The 18,085-nt window shown below is 41.6% G+C and overlaps 1 protein-coding gene across 1 annotated transcript in view; it reads left to right on the forward strand.

Annotated features, from left to right (window-relative positions):
* Positions 1-18,085, forward strand: part of rbl2 (retinoblastoma-like 2 (p130)) — a 126,141-nt gene that overhangs the window by 45,029 nt on the left and 63,027 nt on the right. Inside the window, exon 5 of the mRNA XM_080187002.1 lies at positions 6,829-6,957. Coding sequence (XP_080043128.1) covers positions 6,829-6,957 — 129 coding nt within the window. The remainder of the gene's footprint in view (positions 1-6,828; positions 6,958-18,085) is intronic.

Consider the following 18,085-nt stretch of genomic DNA (forward strand, 5'->3'; position numbering starts at 1 on the left):
CCTCTTCCTGTTTATCATCATTATCATCATTCTCCACCTCCTCAAAAGGTTGCTATATTGCTCAGAAAATCATACAATACAGAAGAGGCCCTTTGGCCCATCGAGTCTGTACCAACACGTGAGAAACACCTAACCTCCCACCCAGTCCCATTTACCAGCACCTGATTCATAGCCTTGAATGTTATGACGCCAGTGGCAAAGACTGTGCCCTCACAATGGTAAGATCTGTAACATGTAACGGATCACTTTGAATCATGATATATGCACAGCCATGCCCCTCCAGAACCATCAACACAGTGAAAAAGTCGTTTTAGCACCCCTATGGTTTGCTGGATCACACTTCCTGTGGCAGCATAGCTTTCATTATATGCCTGCTGTACATATGTGCATGGGTTGTGTACCAGAGTCATGAGCCATGTGGTCAACAGATAGCCTTTGTCACCCACTGTCCACTCTCTTGTTTATTGTGCTGGCACATAAACAGATGGGACATTCGACTGGCGCAGGACAAAGCATCATGCTGCCAGGATACAGGACATTTCAGGCTAATTTTTAAAGTCTAAGCTCCCTTGCATCTAATTACGCAAATTAAACTTACCGCTTGCTGACACTACATTCTGGAGTTTGCAGTCCTGAACTAATTATTCCCTCCCCCAATTTAAATGGTTACAACCCCATCAGGTCATGCTCTTCCCCATCCAGATTTTAGCAGTGTGGAAATTTTTATGCTCAAGCAGGTGATAGCTGATTTTACAACAAAAATGTGAAGTTCCATGCTTGGTGCCAGTACAGATTGCTGGAATGTCTGTGGTCTTCAGAAACACATATTTGGTTTGTTTTTTTTTGCTTCTGTGGTGGAACTTTTAATCCCTTTAGATTTATGAAATAGGCAAATGCTTGGTACGACGTAAGTGTACATCAATGCTCTGTGCATCACGGAAACTTTCCAAGTAATCAACCAACGGTTGTACTTTTTGTAGAGTTTGCTGATGATGAGTAGAATGGATCAGATGAGTTGCATTGAATATTTTACCTGTACAATGATAACATTTTGTGTAAATGGAAGTTTGTGAATAGTGTTTTATTTTGTGAAATTAAATGTTAAGATATCCCATGTCAGCGTTTTCGTTAAGTCATAGGATGCACTTTTAGGTTAGTGAGATAGATGTTCATTAGTCTGTTCCCTATCTGTCTGGGTTATGATTAATCACTGCATGATTAATATAATACCTGAGCCAATATATATTTATTAGCTACTCTGTGCTGGTGTTGATCTTCGGTAATCTGGGGGATCTGGAGCACAGAGGTGTCGATTGCATACCAATCTAGTCTATCCCTGTAAAGCTGTTGCTCAAGTAATCCCCGTGGGAGGTAAAAACCCAGGTAATTATAGCAGCTCTAGTGGATCAGAGGACACTTGTAACAGGAATAAATTTCAGGCTCCAGGTAAGTGACTGAGTTTGTTTCTGTCTCTGCATTACCGGCTGTAACAATGTGTTCGAGCGTGAGAGATGCATACGAGACATAAATCCCGGAGATGCTTGTTTAATTGAAATTGTTAAAAGTGTTGGTGGGTGAACTCATACCTCCTCCCTTATACTCTTAGTTTGAAAGATTGGCTTAAACAGTTCCAAGTGGAGAAAATTGTCAATCTGCAAGACACTTTTTTAATATTTTGTTGTACCATTGATAAGTTAGAAAAGTCAGCAGTCTGTTCCCTTTTTAAGTTGTTGGTATTTACAAATGAGCTCACAAACATTAATACCCAGCTCCCCCTTTTAAGTAAAATCAGGGGTACCGTACTCACAAACAACATCCTCAACTTCTGAGCTGTACCCCCGTTAACCCTTGCATTGCTGCTTCTGAAAAATTGCTACTTACTGTTGCTGCTATTTCTTTTAAGTTTAGCTGTTGCGTTATAGTCTATCCTTTATTAAACTTATTTTCTCAGAGTCTTGTACGGTGCAATGCTGCCACTGCTATCAGCTGCTGCCTTTTCTCTTGTGTGCTTCAGCTATCTGCTACTATAGCTATTGCTCTTACTAATGAAATATGCGGATCACGCCCATGACAAAGATTGCCACCAAAATCCTTTCCCAAATCTGTGTCTTCTTACATAATGTAAGTTTCATGAATAGATCAGTGACATATTAAAGTGCTTTCAATGGGGAAGATCCTGGTTATGATATCTGGTAGGTTTTGTTGTGGTCAGAAAGTTGCAAGGAATGTGGGGGCACATTCAGATGCAGTGGTTCCAAAGTATTACAGTTTTACAGTGTGTAGATGCATACTTAATTGCCCAGTTTGATGGTTTTGTTAGCTGCTTTTTGATAGGCTTTCAGTGTCACATTGAATATGGAGTCAATTTCTAAAAATTGCCCATCACAAATAGCCTATTTTTGCAATACATTTCTTCGCTTTCAAATATTATCCCAGGATTTATTTGAATTGTGATTCCCCAACTTCACAATTGTCGCCATCAATTAATATCGTTCATGTGATAATTTTAATGTTTTGTGTAACAATTCCACCTCACTTTGTCAGGTTCAGTTCCAAGCTTGAGTGACTGTCTCTGTGGAGTTTGCACATTTTCCCTGTGTCTGCATGGGTTTCCTCCGGGTGCTCCAGTTTCCTCCTATAGTCCAAAGATGTGCAGGTTAGGTGAATTGGCTATGCTAAATTTCCCCTTAGTGTAAAGGGGACCAGCTAGGGTAAATGCATAGAGTTACGGGGATAGGGCCTGGGTGAGATTGTGATTGGTGCAAACTCGATGGGTTGAATGGCCTCCTGCACCATAGGATTCTATGATTCTATGTTTTAATTCCCATGATATATGCTGAGTTATGCCAAGATCATTCAGTAATTTAGTTATGTTAGCTGAACTTAAGGTTCCAGTAGATCTATATCAAAGCCAAATTATTGTCAAATTTTCAGCTTCAGCCATTTTCCCCAGGTGGGTGACTGTTGAGGAACACCAATCCAGTTACAGGTGGTGCTTCTGCACCACAGTATTCCCAAGAGAAGCAGTGACCCGTTTTTCATTATTTCCTCCTTTTCCTTTCTCCTTCTGGGAAAAAAAGCACAAAGATTTCGTCTACGTATGCCTCTATACAGTCCAGCTATGCAGATCCATTTGGTTATATGGCAGTTTATTAATTTATAGATGTTACATGCCCTTGGCACTTATGCCTTCTCAAGTTATATTTCAGGCTTCTGGGGCTAACATCTTCTGGGCTTGCAACCTTCTGTTCGCAACCTCTTGTTTTAACACTGCAATGATGTTACTGAAAATCCCCTAGTCACCACACTCCGGCGCCTGTTCAGGTACACTGAGGGAGAATTTAGCACGGCCAATACACCCAACCTGGACGTCTTCCAGACAGTAGGAGAAAATCAGAGCACCCAGAAGAAACCCACGCAGACACGGGCCAACTTGCAGACTCTGCACAGACAGTGACCTAAACCAGGAATTGAATCTGGGTCCCTGGTGCTGTGAGGCAGCAGTGCTAACCACTGTGCTATCCTTATTCTAAAGGGCTGGGACTAATGGTGGTGACCCTTTGTGCCTGTATCACCAAAGGTCTGCACCCTCACCCTCTCTGGCCCATTATTTTACTATACTCGTAACAGTCCCTTCTGATTTTTGTTGTTTTGGGGTTTGTACAGTTTCATTTGAATAGTATGGAACCATTTTAATTTCTTCGCTAGTCTTAACACATATACCATCAGGCTCCCTTTTTCCACTATATGTTATACGGTCTCTTATACAATGGTTCAAACAGACCCACTCGAGCATAATTCCTTGCCATCACCTGACCCCCTATGTCCCATTCCTGTGGTTTGTGTGGTCCTAGATTCATTTTGTTAGCGCAGTGTTTCCTGCCAGTATTCCCTGCAGCTTACCTGTAGAGTTCTTCTAATTGTTTCTTCAGGTGTCCCAAAAATCTGTCTTCAGTTACTTCCATTTCCTATCTTTCAGTCAGAACAGATACTAACAAAAATACTGGTGTTCTCATTTGATCTCCCTGTCATCTGCTCATGAGGTAAATGCCCTGTTGTCTGAAAGGTCATATTAGTTTTCATCAAGTCCTTAATATTGGCTAAGCGAGTGGGCGAGGACCTGGCAGATGGAATACAATGTTGGCAAGTGTGAGGTTATCCACTTTGGCAGGAATAATAATAGGAGGGACTATTATTTAAAGGGTGAAAACCTGCAGCAAGCTATGGTGCAGAGGGACCTGGGGGTCCTTGTGCATGAGTCGCAAAAACCCAGCCTACAGGTGCAGCAGGTGATCAGGAAGGCAAATGGGATGCTGGCCTTCATAGCGAGGGGGATTGAATATAAAAGTAAGGAGGTCTTGCTGCAACTGTACAGGGCACTGGTGAGGCCGCAGCTGGAGTACTGTGTGCAGTTTTGGTCGCCGCACTTGCGCAAGGATGTTTTGGCCTTGGAGGGAGTGCAGAGGAGGTTCACTAGGCTGATACTGGAGTTGAGGGGCTTGATCTATGAAGAGAGGCTGAATAGACTGGGCTTGTACTCGTTGGAGTTTAGAAGGATGAGGGGAGATCTTACTGAGACGTATAAGATGAAGGGGATGGATAGGGTAGAGGTTGAGAGGTTCTTCCCGCTCAGAAAGGACAGCAGGACTAGAGGGCACAGCCTCAAGATGAGAGGAGGGGGGCAGTTTAGAACGGAGTTGAGGAGGAACTTCTTCACTCAAAGGGTGGTGAATCGCTGGAATTCTCTGCCCATTGAAGTGGTGGAGGCTACCTCGCTAAATATATTTAAGAGGCGGGTAGATAGGTTTTTGGTAGGCAAGGGGATTAAGAGTTATGGAGAGAAAGCAGGAAAGTGGAACTGAGCCACTTCAGATCAGCCATGATCTTATTGAATGGCGGGGCAGGCTCGAGGGGCTAGATAGCCTACTCCTGCTCCTATTTTTTATGTTCTTATGTTATGTTCATCAAGACCAGTGGTAATACTTCATCCTTTTTTTTCTTTTGTTCATTCAGTTCTTTCCTAAACTTTCCTGTTAGGGTTCAGTTTCTGAGGACTGTGGATTATATCTTAAGTGCTATTTCCCTACAGTGTCCAGCAGTCTCAGAATCGTTTGCATCACCTGATCTGATTCCATTTCCAGTCCTGAAAAATACCTCCTTCTCTAGGAGTTTTGTTGTCGTTAGGGTGATAGCTGCCTTACATGGAACCACCTCAGCCCAATTGTTGAAGTTATTTACCAGAACTATCCAGTAGTAACATTGGAAATAGGAGCAGAAGTAGGCCATTTCGCCCATTGCACCTGCCGCACCATTCAAACAGATAGTAGTTGATCATCTACTTCTTGCGCCATATACTTTGATGTTATTAATATCCAGAAATCTATCGATTTCCACCTTGAACTCAGTAACTGAACTTCCATACAGCTCTGTGGCAGAGAATTACAAAGGTTCATCACCTTCTGAGTGAGTGCTGAGTACATCCCTCTGCTGGATGTTTGGCAAGGTATTATAAAATCTATCTGCATGCACTGCCTGTGCTCTGCTAACCTTCCTGTATGTCTCAAAGGTGACTTCCTCCTTGTGGATCTGGATTATTGGCCGCCCAATACAATTATGACAAAAGTCCTCTACATCCTCTCTCTGGTGAGGCCACCTTCCTGCATAGTTATGTTTTCCATGCACTAAGGTAGTCTGACCTGGTCCCCCTTGGAGAAAACCTTCCCTCTAAGCTGTAGACACCACCCATTTGTCATTCTGAAATAAGAATTCTTTAATTCTTCTTTAATTCTCATTTCAGGGTCCCTCAATTGTCCCCTCCTTTCTAGTTTGCTTAACACCCCCCTGAGTATTAATCACAGAGATGCTTGACGTAATATATCTTGTTAATTGTTAAAGGCGTTTTTGCAAATTGTGATAATCTGTATATCTTTGTATGAAACCCATTGCAAGCCCATAACATTTCTGGAAATCATTTCACTTTCAAGGTCTTTGGGGGAATTTTTCCATACACCATGGGAATCGTAGCAGGCAGGGGGCAGACCTTGCAAAGGCCTGTTGATCTCAGGTGGGATTTTCTGTTTGTGGGACTAGCGCGGCTGGAACATCCTGCCCAATTGCCTTTGAAAATAAAGATCCACCAAATGCCAAAATTGCTACTCCAAGCGCAGTTTTTAACCTGCATCATCAAAATCCCATGCCCATGTATATGCTTGTAAATGAACAGAGTTGTTCATGAAATAAAATGGAAAGAATTGTTTTCAACTGTTTATTAGGCACAGATAGTATACAAGTTTTGATGTTGCCTTTGTTACTATGGTTATATTCAAGGCCGTGATACACGACTGTGATTCGGAGACAAATCAACTATGTGAAAGATTTATTTTGCTCATTTCAGACAGAATAACCTTCTTATTGTTTCTCTGTTTTCCCCAGTCAGAAAGTTGGAGCAGTCCCTAGACTCACTCTAGTCCCATTGCTAGTCATTATTAAGAGTGAAGTTGCATTGATTAAGAAATCTTGAATTTGACCATAACTAAGCCTGAGTTGGGAATCATAATACTGAATCATCTGGCCAAGAAGTCAGCATACTCATGTTGTAGTTCCTGGGCTTCCTCAAAATCCATATTGAGTTTGCTAGAAGGCTATTTTCTATTCCAAAAATATTGAATAGTTTCTCTAGAATCTTTCAAAATAAGAAATTACTGATTAAAATTTCAGTAACACCATATACATGACATAAAATCACGTATAGTAAAATTGTAAATATCTAATGATGTAAATAGTAGTGTTTGTTAACAAGTACTAACAGGTTTTCTTTTTCTTGTATAGGAAATTTCCCCATGATCAGTGATGATCTTGTTAACTCGTATCATCTTCTGCTTTGTGCACTTGACCTGGTATATGGGAGTGCACTGCTTTGCTCTCACCGTAAAGATTTACTGAATCCCAATTTCAAAGGTAGGTCCTTTCTGAAGCTACGATCTTCAACTCAATTAGTTGTTTAAAAGCCCCCAAAAATGAAGAGGCTTATGTAATGTGTTGTTTCCTTGAGAATAGAAAGTTACTATTGTGGTAAATGTACACACAATCTAACTATGGTCTCACCACAATCTAACAATGGTCTCACCAAGAAGAGTATGACTGCAAAGTTTGGCCCCATTGCTTGAGTGGTTTGGTGGTACAGGAGAAGCCAGTTGAAGTAAAAAAAAATGCGGTGGGGTGGCCATTTCTAATCACTCCCAGCATAGCATATGCCGATCACCATATTTCAAAGTTTATAGCATAGGTATTCCAGGCTTATGCTGGAAGTATACAACATGGGCACATTAGTCAGTGGCTGACACTGATTTGATGCCAGCCTGACATTTTGGACCTTACTGTTGTTGACATTCTTACCTCAAACATGTACAGCTCTATTTAAGAACATCGCCATCCAACTTGCAGATGAAGTAATATTGGTTATCTACTTTTTATTGTGGAGTTAGTAGAAGCACTGTGTTGTTGGAAGAAATGTGAGACGTTGCTTGTGTCAAAAGGGGAGTGGTTTGAACATTTGGAATGAGTTGTATCCTTCTTGAAAGTCCTCTGATTATACCATCCTTCCCTGTCATTGGGTTATAGTTGCATTCTCCTTGGGCTGCAGCATCAGAGGAAGATGGAGCAGAGGCAACAAGAAGGAGAAGCTACTCACACAGGAAGGCAGAGGACTGTCAGCGAGAGATTGTACACTCCCCCCCCCCCCCCCCCCCCACAAACCTTTGGGTCTACAGGGGCACTTCTCCAACATTCACATAAGCCAAGAGTGGCTGTGTTTCACCAAAGAAATGGTCACAGAAATGGATCACCATTTGGAACCATATCTGCAGACTCAGAGCAGGGTGAGGATGGTGCTGCTGGTGGCCACCAAGCTCTCTGTGCCTAAACTTTTATAGTAAGAAGTCTCACAACACCAGGTTAAAGTCCAACAGGTTTATTTGGTAGCAAAAGCCACTAGCTTTTGGAGCACTTGCTGCTCTTTCGTCAGGTGAGTGGAAGTTTTAGTCACAAACAGGGCATGTAAAGACATAAACTCAATTTACGAAATTTGGAAAGTGAGTCTTTACAGGTAATCAAGTCTCAAAGGATATTCAGAAAGTTGCATACTGGCCAGCTTGTTGACACAGTCTTGCTGCCAGTTCAGTTGCTCAGGGACAGGCTGCCACAGGAATCGTCAACCCATTACATGGAGATATGCAACCTATTAGGCCAATTAGGGTCCCACAGTGGCCATTTTCAGAACCTTTTGGCAATTTCCTGGCATCAGACCAACCCTTTGCTGACTGCAGAGTCCAGCAGAATTTGGAGGCTGCCACCTTGTGGCAGGACAAGGGACTATCAGTCCCATGTCTTACTGCCCAACGAATGAGATACAAGCATGAAAAGATGGCAGCCATGGTCAAAACCATTCCTGTGGGGGGATTTCCTGTTATCTTTCTGCCTCAGTAATGCCCACTAAGGCTGTTGCCCAGTCAGTGGCGCAGGCCCTCTCATTGGGCTTGTTGCATCAGGAATCCATTCTACATCATTAATTGGAAGACAAATACTAAAGTGGCTAATTAGGAAACTATCTACATAAAGTTGAGCCAGTGGGTACCTTGGTGATGTGGATAAGGTTAGGATCAACATATCATCCCGATGTCAGATTTCTGACACTCAGAAAATATCAGTCCAATAATTCTATTGCTTTTCTGACCTACCTTCCATTCTCCATAAACTTCCTTCATCCAAAACTCTATTTCCCATCTTCTATCGTACCTCAAATCCTGCTCAGCCTGTACCTTAGTTTCCAATCCCCAAATCCTAGCACTTAACATTCACAATGTTGCGTTTTATGTCCTTTATAGACTTCCCTGTGCCTATTTCTTTAACCAAACATGCCCCTTGATCTTTGTTTCCTAACTTTGGACTTTTATGTATCCTGCACCACTCTCCTCTCCCCCACTATTAGTGGCTTTTTTTTTGTTTATATATCCAATTCAATCCAATCAAAGTCCAATTCAAAGTCTCAGCAAGTGAGACATTCCAGATCCAAGCTGACAAGACAGATTCACCACTTCCTGTCTTGGGCTTGATCTACCTGATCCAAGCTGATTGGAGTAGGCATTGCACCATCTCCAAGGCTCGATCTCATTTGCATCTTAGCCAAAAGGCCGAGATGCTGTTTTAAAAAATTGCTTCAAATGAAGCCTCAGTGTTACCTCATGACTTCAAACAAGTGCAGCACGTCGATACTACACTTGATCTTAGCTAAAAGGTGTTACTGGTCATTTTTCTTCTTGTTTATACATCCAATTCAATCCAATCAAAGTTCAATTCAAAGTCTCATCAAGTAAAACGTTCCCAATCCAAGCTGACAAGTCGGGGCTCTCACTTCCTGTCTTGGGCTTGATCTACCTGATCCAAGCTGATTGAAGTAGGCATTACACCTCCTGCAAGGCTTGATCTCATTTGTATCTTAGCCAAAAGGCTGAGATACCTCTTTAAAATACTGCTTCAAATGAAGCCACAATGTAACTTCAACCAAGTACAGCATGTCGATATTACACTTGACCTTAGCCAACCCTTCCTTAAATTTGCCAGACATAATTCTTTAAATTTCAGCTTTTGCCAAATTTAGGTCACCCTTCTTAATACCACCTTCTGTCGCTCAACATCCATATTTTCCTTACAACTCTAAGAAGCACCTGACAACATTTCATTTATATTAAAGGAGCTAGATAAATGCAAGTTGATGTTGAGTTTCTGAATTGCAGTCACTTATGTAAATTAGAAACTGTCATAGTCCCTGAGGTACCCCAGTCAGTACTTTCCCTCATTTCAAAATAACTCCTTTAATGAGTGCTCACCGTTTCATAGACTCCAGCTAGTTTCCTGTCTGATTCCTGGGTACATCTGAAACCCTCACAAGTTTATTGTACACCATCTTGCAACCCGATGTTGATTTTTACAGGTGGGCCACTTGTGGAGGAGTAGGGAATTTCAACTTTGGACATTAACACATTAATTATTTCAACCTTATGAGCTGAGAAAATGATAAACAGGTATTGATTTGGCACCAACCTTGCTGCACTATTTTTCTCTATCATTTGCCTGTAATTTGTCACAAATTGGTTGAAAAATAAGATGAAAATGTGACCATGGTACCACAATTAGATAGGGTAGATTCAAGAATGTTCCCAATGGTAGGGGGATCCAGAACTAGGGATCATAACTTGAAGATAAGGAGTAAACTTTTTAGAATGGAGTTGAGAGTGAGATTCTGTGGAATTCACCACCACAGAATGTAGTTCAGCCCAAAACATTGAGTGATTTCAAGGAGAAACTAGATATAGCATTTGGAGCTAAAGGGATCAAGGGATATGGATGGAAGGGGGAAACAGGATATTGAATTTGATGATCAGCCATGAACAAAATGAATGGCGGAGCAGGTTCTATGAGCTGAATGACCTACCTTGGCCTCTATTTTCTATGTTTCTATGTAATAAACCTATTGACTGTGGCACTGGAGAACAGACCATTCTAGAGATTCCTCTCAGGTGTAATCTGATTCACAACACCACAGCCTGAAGCTATGTCAATATAAGTGGTGTGTAGCAGGAAGCGTTATCCTGGTAGTTTGCCACCCTGTTGAATAAAGACATACTCAGTAGTCACTACAAATATATCTCTGTGTGTCACAAGAAATGATGTGGGTATGCCGGCGTTGGACTGGCTTAACACAGTGAAAAGTCTGACAACACCAGGTTTTAGTCCAACCTATTTATTTGATAATATACTCACAAGCTTTCGGGGTTAGCCCCTTCGTCAGGTGAATGGAGAGTTCTGGCCTCAGACAGAACATATAAAGCACAGACAGTTTAGAGATTACTGATTAGAACGCGAATCCTTACACCTAACCTGCTGTTCAAGACCTGAAGTGGCTGATAATGTGAGTGGAAGGAGCACTGATCACAGTTTAAAGAGATGTGTATTGTCTCCAGACAGTACAGTAAGTGAGGTTTTGCAAACCCGTTTGCAAACATCGCTCGACAGTCACCAGGCAAGACTGTTCCCTTCCTGTTGGCGAACACTTCAGTAGTCACGGGCATTCAGCCTCTGACCTTCTGGTAAGCATTCTCCAAGGTGGCCTTCACGACACACGACAGCGCAGAGTCGCTGAACAGAGACTGATAGCCAAGTTCCGCACACATGAGGACAGTCTCAACAGGGATCTTGGGTTCATGTCGCACTATCTGTAACCCCCGTGACTTGCCTGGGTTTGCAAACCTCACTTACTGTACTGTCTGGAGACAATACACATCTCTTTAAACTGTGATCAGTGCTCCTTCCACTCACATTATCAGCCACTTCAGGTCTTGAACAGCAGGTTAGGTGTAAGGATTCGCATTCTAATCAGTAATCTCTAAACTGTCTGTGCTTTATATGTTCTGTCTGAGGCCAGAACTCTCCATTCACCTGACGAAGGGGCTAACCCCGAAAGCTTGTGAGTATATTATCAAATAAATAGGTTGGACTAAAACCTGGTGTTGTCAGACTTTTCACTGTGTCACAAGAAAGCAAGAGGTATGCTTAAGACCTTCAAATTTCCACTGGTAATATTGTCAGTAGCTCTGATGAAATATTTTTAGACTTTTCTGTTTCTTCTCAAGACCTTCTTAGTATCTTCCATCTCAGTTGTGCCAAAGTATTAGGAGATGCTTATGAAAATTTAGTGCTCATTTAAAAAAAATTATTTTGCTCTACAGGCTGGTCTCAAAATATTGCTTAACGTGAGAGGAAACTCATTGTCTGGAATTTTATCACCTCGCCTGCCACGGGAATCGGAGCGGGCAAGGGATGGACAATGGAAAGATCCATTGACCTAGGGTGGGATTTTACTTTTTTGGGACAAGCAAGGCTGTAAAATCCCACCCACTGTGCTTGCTAACGTAGTGCCCATGCAATGTGTCTTCCAATGAAAATAATGCACCCAGGCTGATGTTGAATTGTCTCATAAAAACAGCTTGTGCCTGCTATTAAAATATGGCCTGTGGCTTACATGATAAGTTATGAATATGAACATATGAAATATGAACAAAAATAGACCGTTCAGTCCCTGATCCAAGTTTTGAGAATTTTTGTTTCAAGTTCTACATTCTCAGCTACCAACCATAACCTTAGATTTTTGTTAGGCAAGCAAATAAATCTACCTCCACCTCAAAAATAAGCAGTGGCCCTGCTTCCACTGCCTTCTGCAGCATAGAATTCCAAAGCTGAACAACTCTGTAAAAGAAGGAAGTTATCTTAATCTCTGTCCTAAAACCCCTAATTTTAAAACCATGTCCCCTAGCTTTGGACTCACCCACAACAAGAAATATCCTTTCTACGTCCATTTTATTAAGACCATTCAGGATCTTACATACTTCAATCAAGTCACCCTTCACTCTTCTAAACTCCAGTGGAAACAAGCCCGGCTTGTCCAATCTTTTCTCATAAGACAACCTACTCATTCCAGGCATCAATCTAATAAACTTCCTCTGAATTGTCCCCAATGCATTTACATTCTTCCATACTATTTTTACTTGTGCAGAGAGTTGAGCTTTTATACATCAGCAGCCACGACAGGAATTTTTTTATTCAGTCACGGGTCATGAGTGTCACTGGCTGGCCAGCATTTATTGCCCATCCCTAGTTGTCCGAGGGCAGTTGAGAGTCAACCACATTGCTGTGACTCTGGAGTCACCTGTAGACCAGACCAATTAAGGACTGCAGATTTCCTTCCTGGAAAAAGGACAGTGAATCAAATGAATTTTTCCGACAATTGACAATGATGATGATCGTCAGTAGATTCTTAATTCCAGATTTTTTTATTGAATTCAGATCCCACCATCTGCAGTGGTGGGATCTGAACCCGGGTCCCCAGACCGTTAGCTGAGTTTCTGGATTACTATTCTAGTGATAATATCACAAGGCCCTTGTCTCCCTGTGGGGTAACTATGATGGTAATTAGTTGTGTTGTTGAACTAAATTTGTGTATATGTCAGTAAATTGGAGCTTGTAAAATGTATAACTCTGTAATCCATGGCATAATAGCTCTCAGTTCGATCTTCTGTGAACTGCATGTGCACAGACCATGGAAGGTGTAGATATTTTACTTAGAACAAGAAAATGCGACTGTGTTCACCCTGAAGAGACTATGGAACATATAGCAACTCAATACATGATTTATAGGTATGATAGAAACATCAGAGCTATATGTTTTTCAACTCTGTAACTACTGAACATAGAATTATGATTCTTGCTCTAATCTACATCAGTCAAAAGAAAGGAGAAGGAATGAAGAACTGCTACTGCCTTGGGAATCATATCCTAGCATGAATTACCACCTACAGAAGTGGAACGGAGAGAATTTTAAAAATGTCTCCAGGACCATGGAAACCTAAAACAGTGGTGTGTAGTATAAAGTGGTTTGTTACGAACGCAACCTATGGGGCAGTACAGTGGTACATTGGTTAGCACTGTTGCCTCACAGTGCCATATACCCGGGTTTGATTCTGGCCTTGCGTGACTGTCTACATGAATTTCCTCCGGGTCCTCCGGTTTTTCTCCAACAGTCCAACAATGTGCACTTTAGGCAGATTGACCTTGATAAAAGTGCAGGGCTACAGGGGTAGGGCAGAGGGGAGGAGCTCTTTCAGAGAGTCATTGCAGACTCGATGAGCCAGATGGCCTGTTTCTGCACTGTAGGGATGCTATGGATACCCAGTTTTTGAACCTTAAAACTGAATACGTTCCTCTTAGTATACAAAGGGCCAAACATATGGTGTTCAGGAAATGAGTTCAGGCTGTATGCAATAAAATTCAATCCTGCAGGCACTTTCCAACAGGTTAGTGATCAGAAGCAGCACCTATGCTTAACATGAGTCTTTCTTTGCACTAGGACACTGCATTGGTCTAATTGCCCTACTAATACAAACTCAAGTCTGTTAATTCAACACAGATTGGGCAAAAAAAAACTGGGCTTTTCCTTGTCTTTGCGCACTTATCAACTGGTCAAATTGGCAGCGCCCAATGTTTCTATATTGCCTTGGACACATCTGAATTTACGTCTTCAATGGGGCAGGGCTCCAAGCATATGTTTCCACATCGTTTGGGAACAGTGTACTTTAAAAATAATCTTTATTTTCCTGGCTTGCACTTCACTTCTGGGCTAGATTTCCTTGCTCTTGTCGTCATTGGCAGTGTTGGTAGATTTGGCTCATTGAACTTTAAACTCAGTGTCAAAGGGCAAAATAGCTGCAGCTCTTGCGCTAATCGTGACCCTGTTCTGTTCCAGAAAAGCAGAATTTCGGACCAGCTATTTTAAATGAACTAAATTCACATCATTTAAATTATATCCACTCTGAAACCCCTGACACATGGTACATGCAGTGGTTATTATTTGGGTGGGCAGAGGGGGAATTTGCAGGTGCACTTGAAAATTTTGCTTAAAAGTGGGTAAGTGAACTTGCATTATCACTTCATCTCCATCATGCAGTTGTCACTAGAAGAGTTGAGACTGGGGTAATGTTCCTGACCATCCCGGTTTCGACAGGAGTCTGCCGATATCAGAGGGTTGTATCCCGAGATCTGCCTGTTGGCAATATGGAAGGAAAGCTTCTTCAGAAATGACCAACACTTTTTGCGAATTTGTTGATTTAGATTGAGAGCAGGGCTAATGTTTTTTAAATGATGCAGCAGCTGCTTATCATTGCCACATTTCCGTTGTTATGACATTTTCTGTCTTGGATGACCTGCAATTCCCTCAGGCTTAACACTGGCAAGATCAAAATCATTGTGTTGAGTGCCTGTCACAAATCTTATACTATTGCCACTGATCACTCTGACTTCTCCATGACAAGGACTGCTTATTTCCATCTCTGTAACATCCCCTTTCTCCATTATCACGCAGAAACATAGAAAAAGGTCATTCGGCCCTTCGAGCCTGCTCCACCATTCAACATGATCATAGCTAATCTTCCATTTCAATACTATGCCAATGCTCTCCCCATACACTTGATGCCTTTGAGTCTAGAAATCTATCTGTTTCCATAATAAATATATCCAGTGATTTGGCTTCCACAGCCTTCTATGGCAGCAAATTCCAAAGGTTCACCACCCTCTGACTGAAGGAGTTTCTCCTCATCTCAGTCCTACCCCGTATCCTGAGACAGTGACCTCTCGTTCTAGGCCCTCCAGCCAGAGGAAACACCCCTGCGTCCAGTCACCTTGACTAAAAACATTGTATGTATTCTCTCTCCACAGATGGTGTCAAACCTGCTGAGATTTTCCAGCGTTTTCTGTTTTTGTTGTGAAATATGATGTTGTGGCAATAACAGAGACTTGGCTCGAGGAAGGACAGGATTGAATGTTAAATATTTCTGAGGTACAAGGTGTTCAGTAAAGCTAGAAAATGAGAGCGGTGGTACTGGTTAGGAGGAGCATTGCAATGCTGAAAAAGAGGATGTCCCAGAGGATTCAAGGACAGAATCAATTTGACTGGAGCTAAGGAACAAAAAGGGTGCAACAACATTCCTTGATGTAGTCTATAGACCACCAACTAGTGAGAAAGATGTAGAAGAACAAATCTACAGGGAAATTACAGAGAGATGCAAACATTATGGTGTAGTTATAATGGGGGAATTTGATTCCCCAAGTATAGTCTGGGACAGTGGTAGTGTAAAGGATAGAGAGGGGCACAAGTTCCAATAGTGTCTTTAGGAGAATTTTCTGCAACAGTATATACCCAGTCTAACAAGAAAGGATATACTGTTGGACCTGGTTCTTAAAAGTGAGGTGGGCCAAATAGATCAAGGAAGGTCCAAATAGATCAATGTCAGCAAGGAACATATAGGAGACAGTAATCAATCATTGTATCGTAAGCTTTAGGATGATAGTAGAAAAGAATATTATTAAACTAGAATGAGTGCAGAAAAGATTTACTCAAATGCTACTGGGACTTGATGATTTAAGTTATAAGGAGAGGCTGAATAGACTGGACTTTTTTCTCTGGAGTGTAGGAGGCTTAGGGATGATCTTACAGAGGTCTGTAAAATAATGAGTGGCATAGATCAGCTAGATAGTCAATAACTTTTCCCAAAGGTAGGGAAGTCTAAAACTAGAGGGCATAGGTTTAAGTGAGAGAGGAGAGATGCAAAAGGGTCCAGAGAGGCAATTCTTTCACACAGTGGGCGGTGAGTGACTGGAACAAGCTGCTAGAGGTAGTAGTACAGTTTTGTCTTTTAAAAAGCATTTAGACAGTTACACGAGTAAGATGGGTATAGAGGGATAAGGGCCAAACATGGGCAATTGGGACTAGCTTGAGGGTTAAAAAAGGGGTGGCATGGATAAGTTGGCCCAGAAGGCCTGTTTCCATGCTGTAAACATCTATGACTCTATGACAATAGGCAATCCATAATAAGAGTAATTAACTGGGGAGCTAGGCCAGTTAGACTAGAAAGGAAGGCTAATGGGAAAAAACAGTTGCTGAACAACGAATTACCTTCAAAAAAGAAATGGTCTGGACAAGGTATATTCCCTTAAAAGGGAAAGATAGGGGCAAACAAATCCAGAACTCCCTGGATGAAAAAGAAGATAGAAATTAAAATATGGAAGAAAAAGTGTGCTTATGATAGGTGTCAGATAGAAAGTACATTCAAGAGCCAAAAGGAGTACAAAAGGTTCAGTGGGGAGGTAAAAAAGCATATTAGAGAAGTGAAGAGGGATTATGAGAAAAGTCTGGCAGCCAACATAAAGGGGAATCCTAAAGTCTTCTATAAACATGTAAATAGTAAAATAATGCTAAAAGGAGAAATAGGGCTGATTAGGGACCTAAAAGGAATTTATACATGGAGGCAGGAGCATGGCTGAGATACTAAATGAACACTCTGCATCTGTCTTTACAAAAGAGGCAGATGCTGTGCAGGACATGGAGACAAACAGGGGAACTCTAGAAGGCTTCATAATTGAAGTTTTGGATAGCTGTCGTACTGGAGGTTGATAAGGCACCAGGACTGGATGACATGAGGATATTGAAGGAAATAAGAATGGAAATTGCAGGGGTGCTGGCCATTATTTTTCAGTCTTTAGGCTCAGGGGAGGTGCCAGAGGAGAGGAGAATGGTAAATATTATGCCCTTGTTCAAAAAAGATAGTAAGGATAGCCCAAGCAATTTCAGGCCTGTCACTTTAACATTAGTAGTGGGCAAGCTACTAGAAACAATTGCTTGGGATAGAATTATTAGTCGCATGGAAAAAGTTGGTTTGATTAGAAAGAATCAGCATTTCTTTTTCTAAAGGGCAAATGATGTTTAACTAACTTGCTGGAGTTTTTTTTAGGAGGTAGCAGAAAGGGTCATGAGGGTAATGCTGTTTGATGTGTATATCGATTTTCAAAAGGCATTCAATATAGTGTCACACAACAGATTTGTGAAACAGCTATATCTAATGGAATAAAAAGGAAAGCAATGTGGATACAAAATTGGCTGAATAATAGGGAGCAGGGAGTAAAGGTCAATGGATATTTTTCAGCCTGGAGGAAGGTTGTGCTGGTGTTCACAGGGGTTGGTATTAGGACCCTTGCTTTTCCTGATATGTATTAAGTACCTAAATCTTGTTGCCCAGGGAACAATTTAAACATTTGTGGATGACACAAAACTTGGAAGCACTAGAAACTGTAAAAGAGACAGTGTAGAACTTCAAAAGGACAGATAAGTAGCAGATGAAGTTCAGTGTGGAGAAGTGTGAGGTGATGCATTTTGGTAGGAAGAACATGGAGAGACAATATAAAATAGGGGGTAAAATTCCTAAAGGGATGTTGGAGCAGAGGGACCTGGGTGTATTTGTACATAGATCATTGAAGGTGCTGGGACAGATAGAGCGGTTAATAAAGTACATAGTACTCTGGGCTTTATTAATAAGGGCACGGTGTACAAGAGCAAGGAAGTTATGCTGAACTGATACAAGACTCTATTAGATCTCAACTGGAATATTGTGTACAGTTCTGGCATCGCGCTATAGAAAGGATGTGA

The sequence above is a fragment of the Carcharhinus amblyrhynchos genome, chromosome 4 (genome assembly GCF_965287045.1).
Source record: "Carcharhinus amblyrhynchos chromosome 4, sCarAmb.v2.hapA, whole genome shotgun sequence".
Classification (NCBI taxonomy): Eukaryota; Metazoa; Chordata; class Chondrichthyes; order Carcharhiniformes; family Carcharhinidae; genus Carcharhinus; species Carcharhinus amblyrhynchos.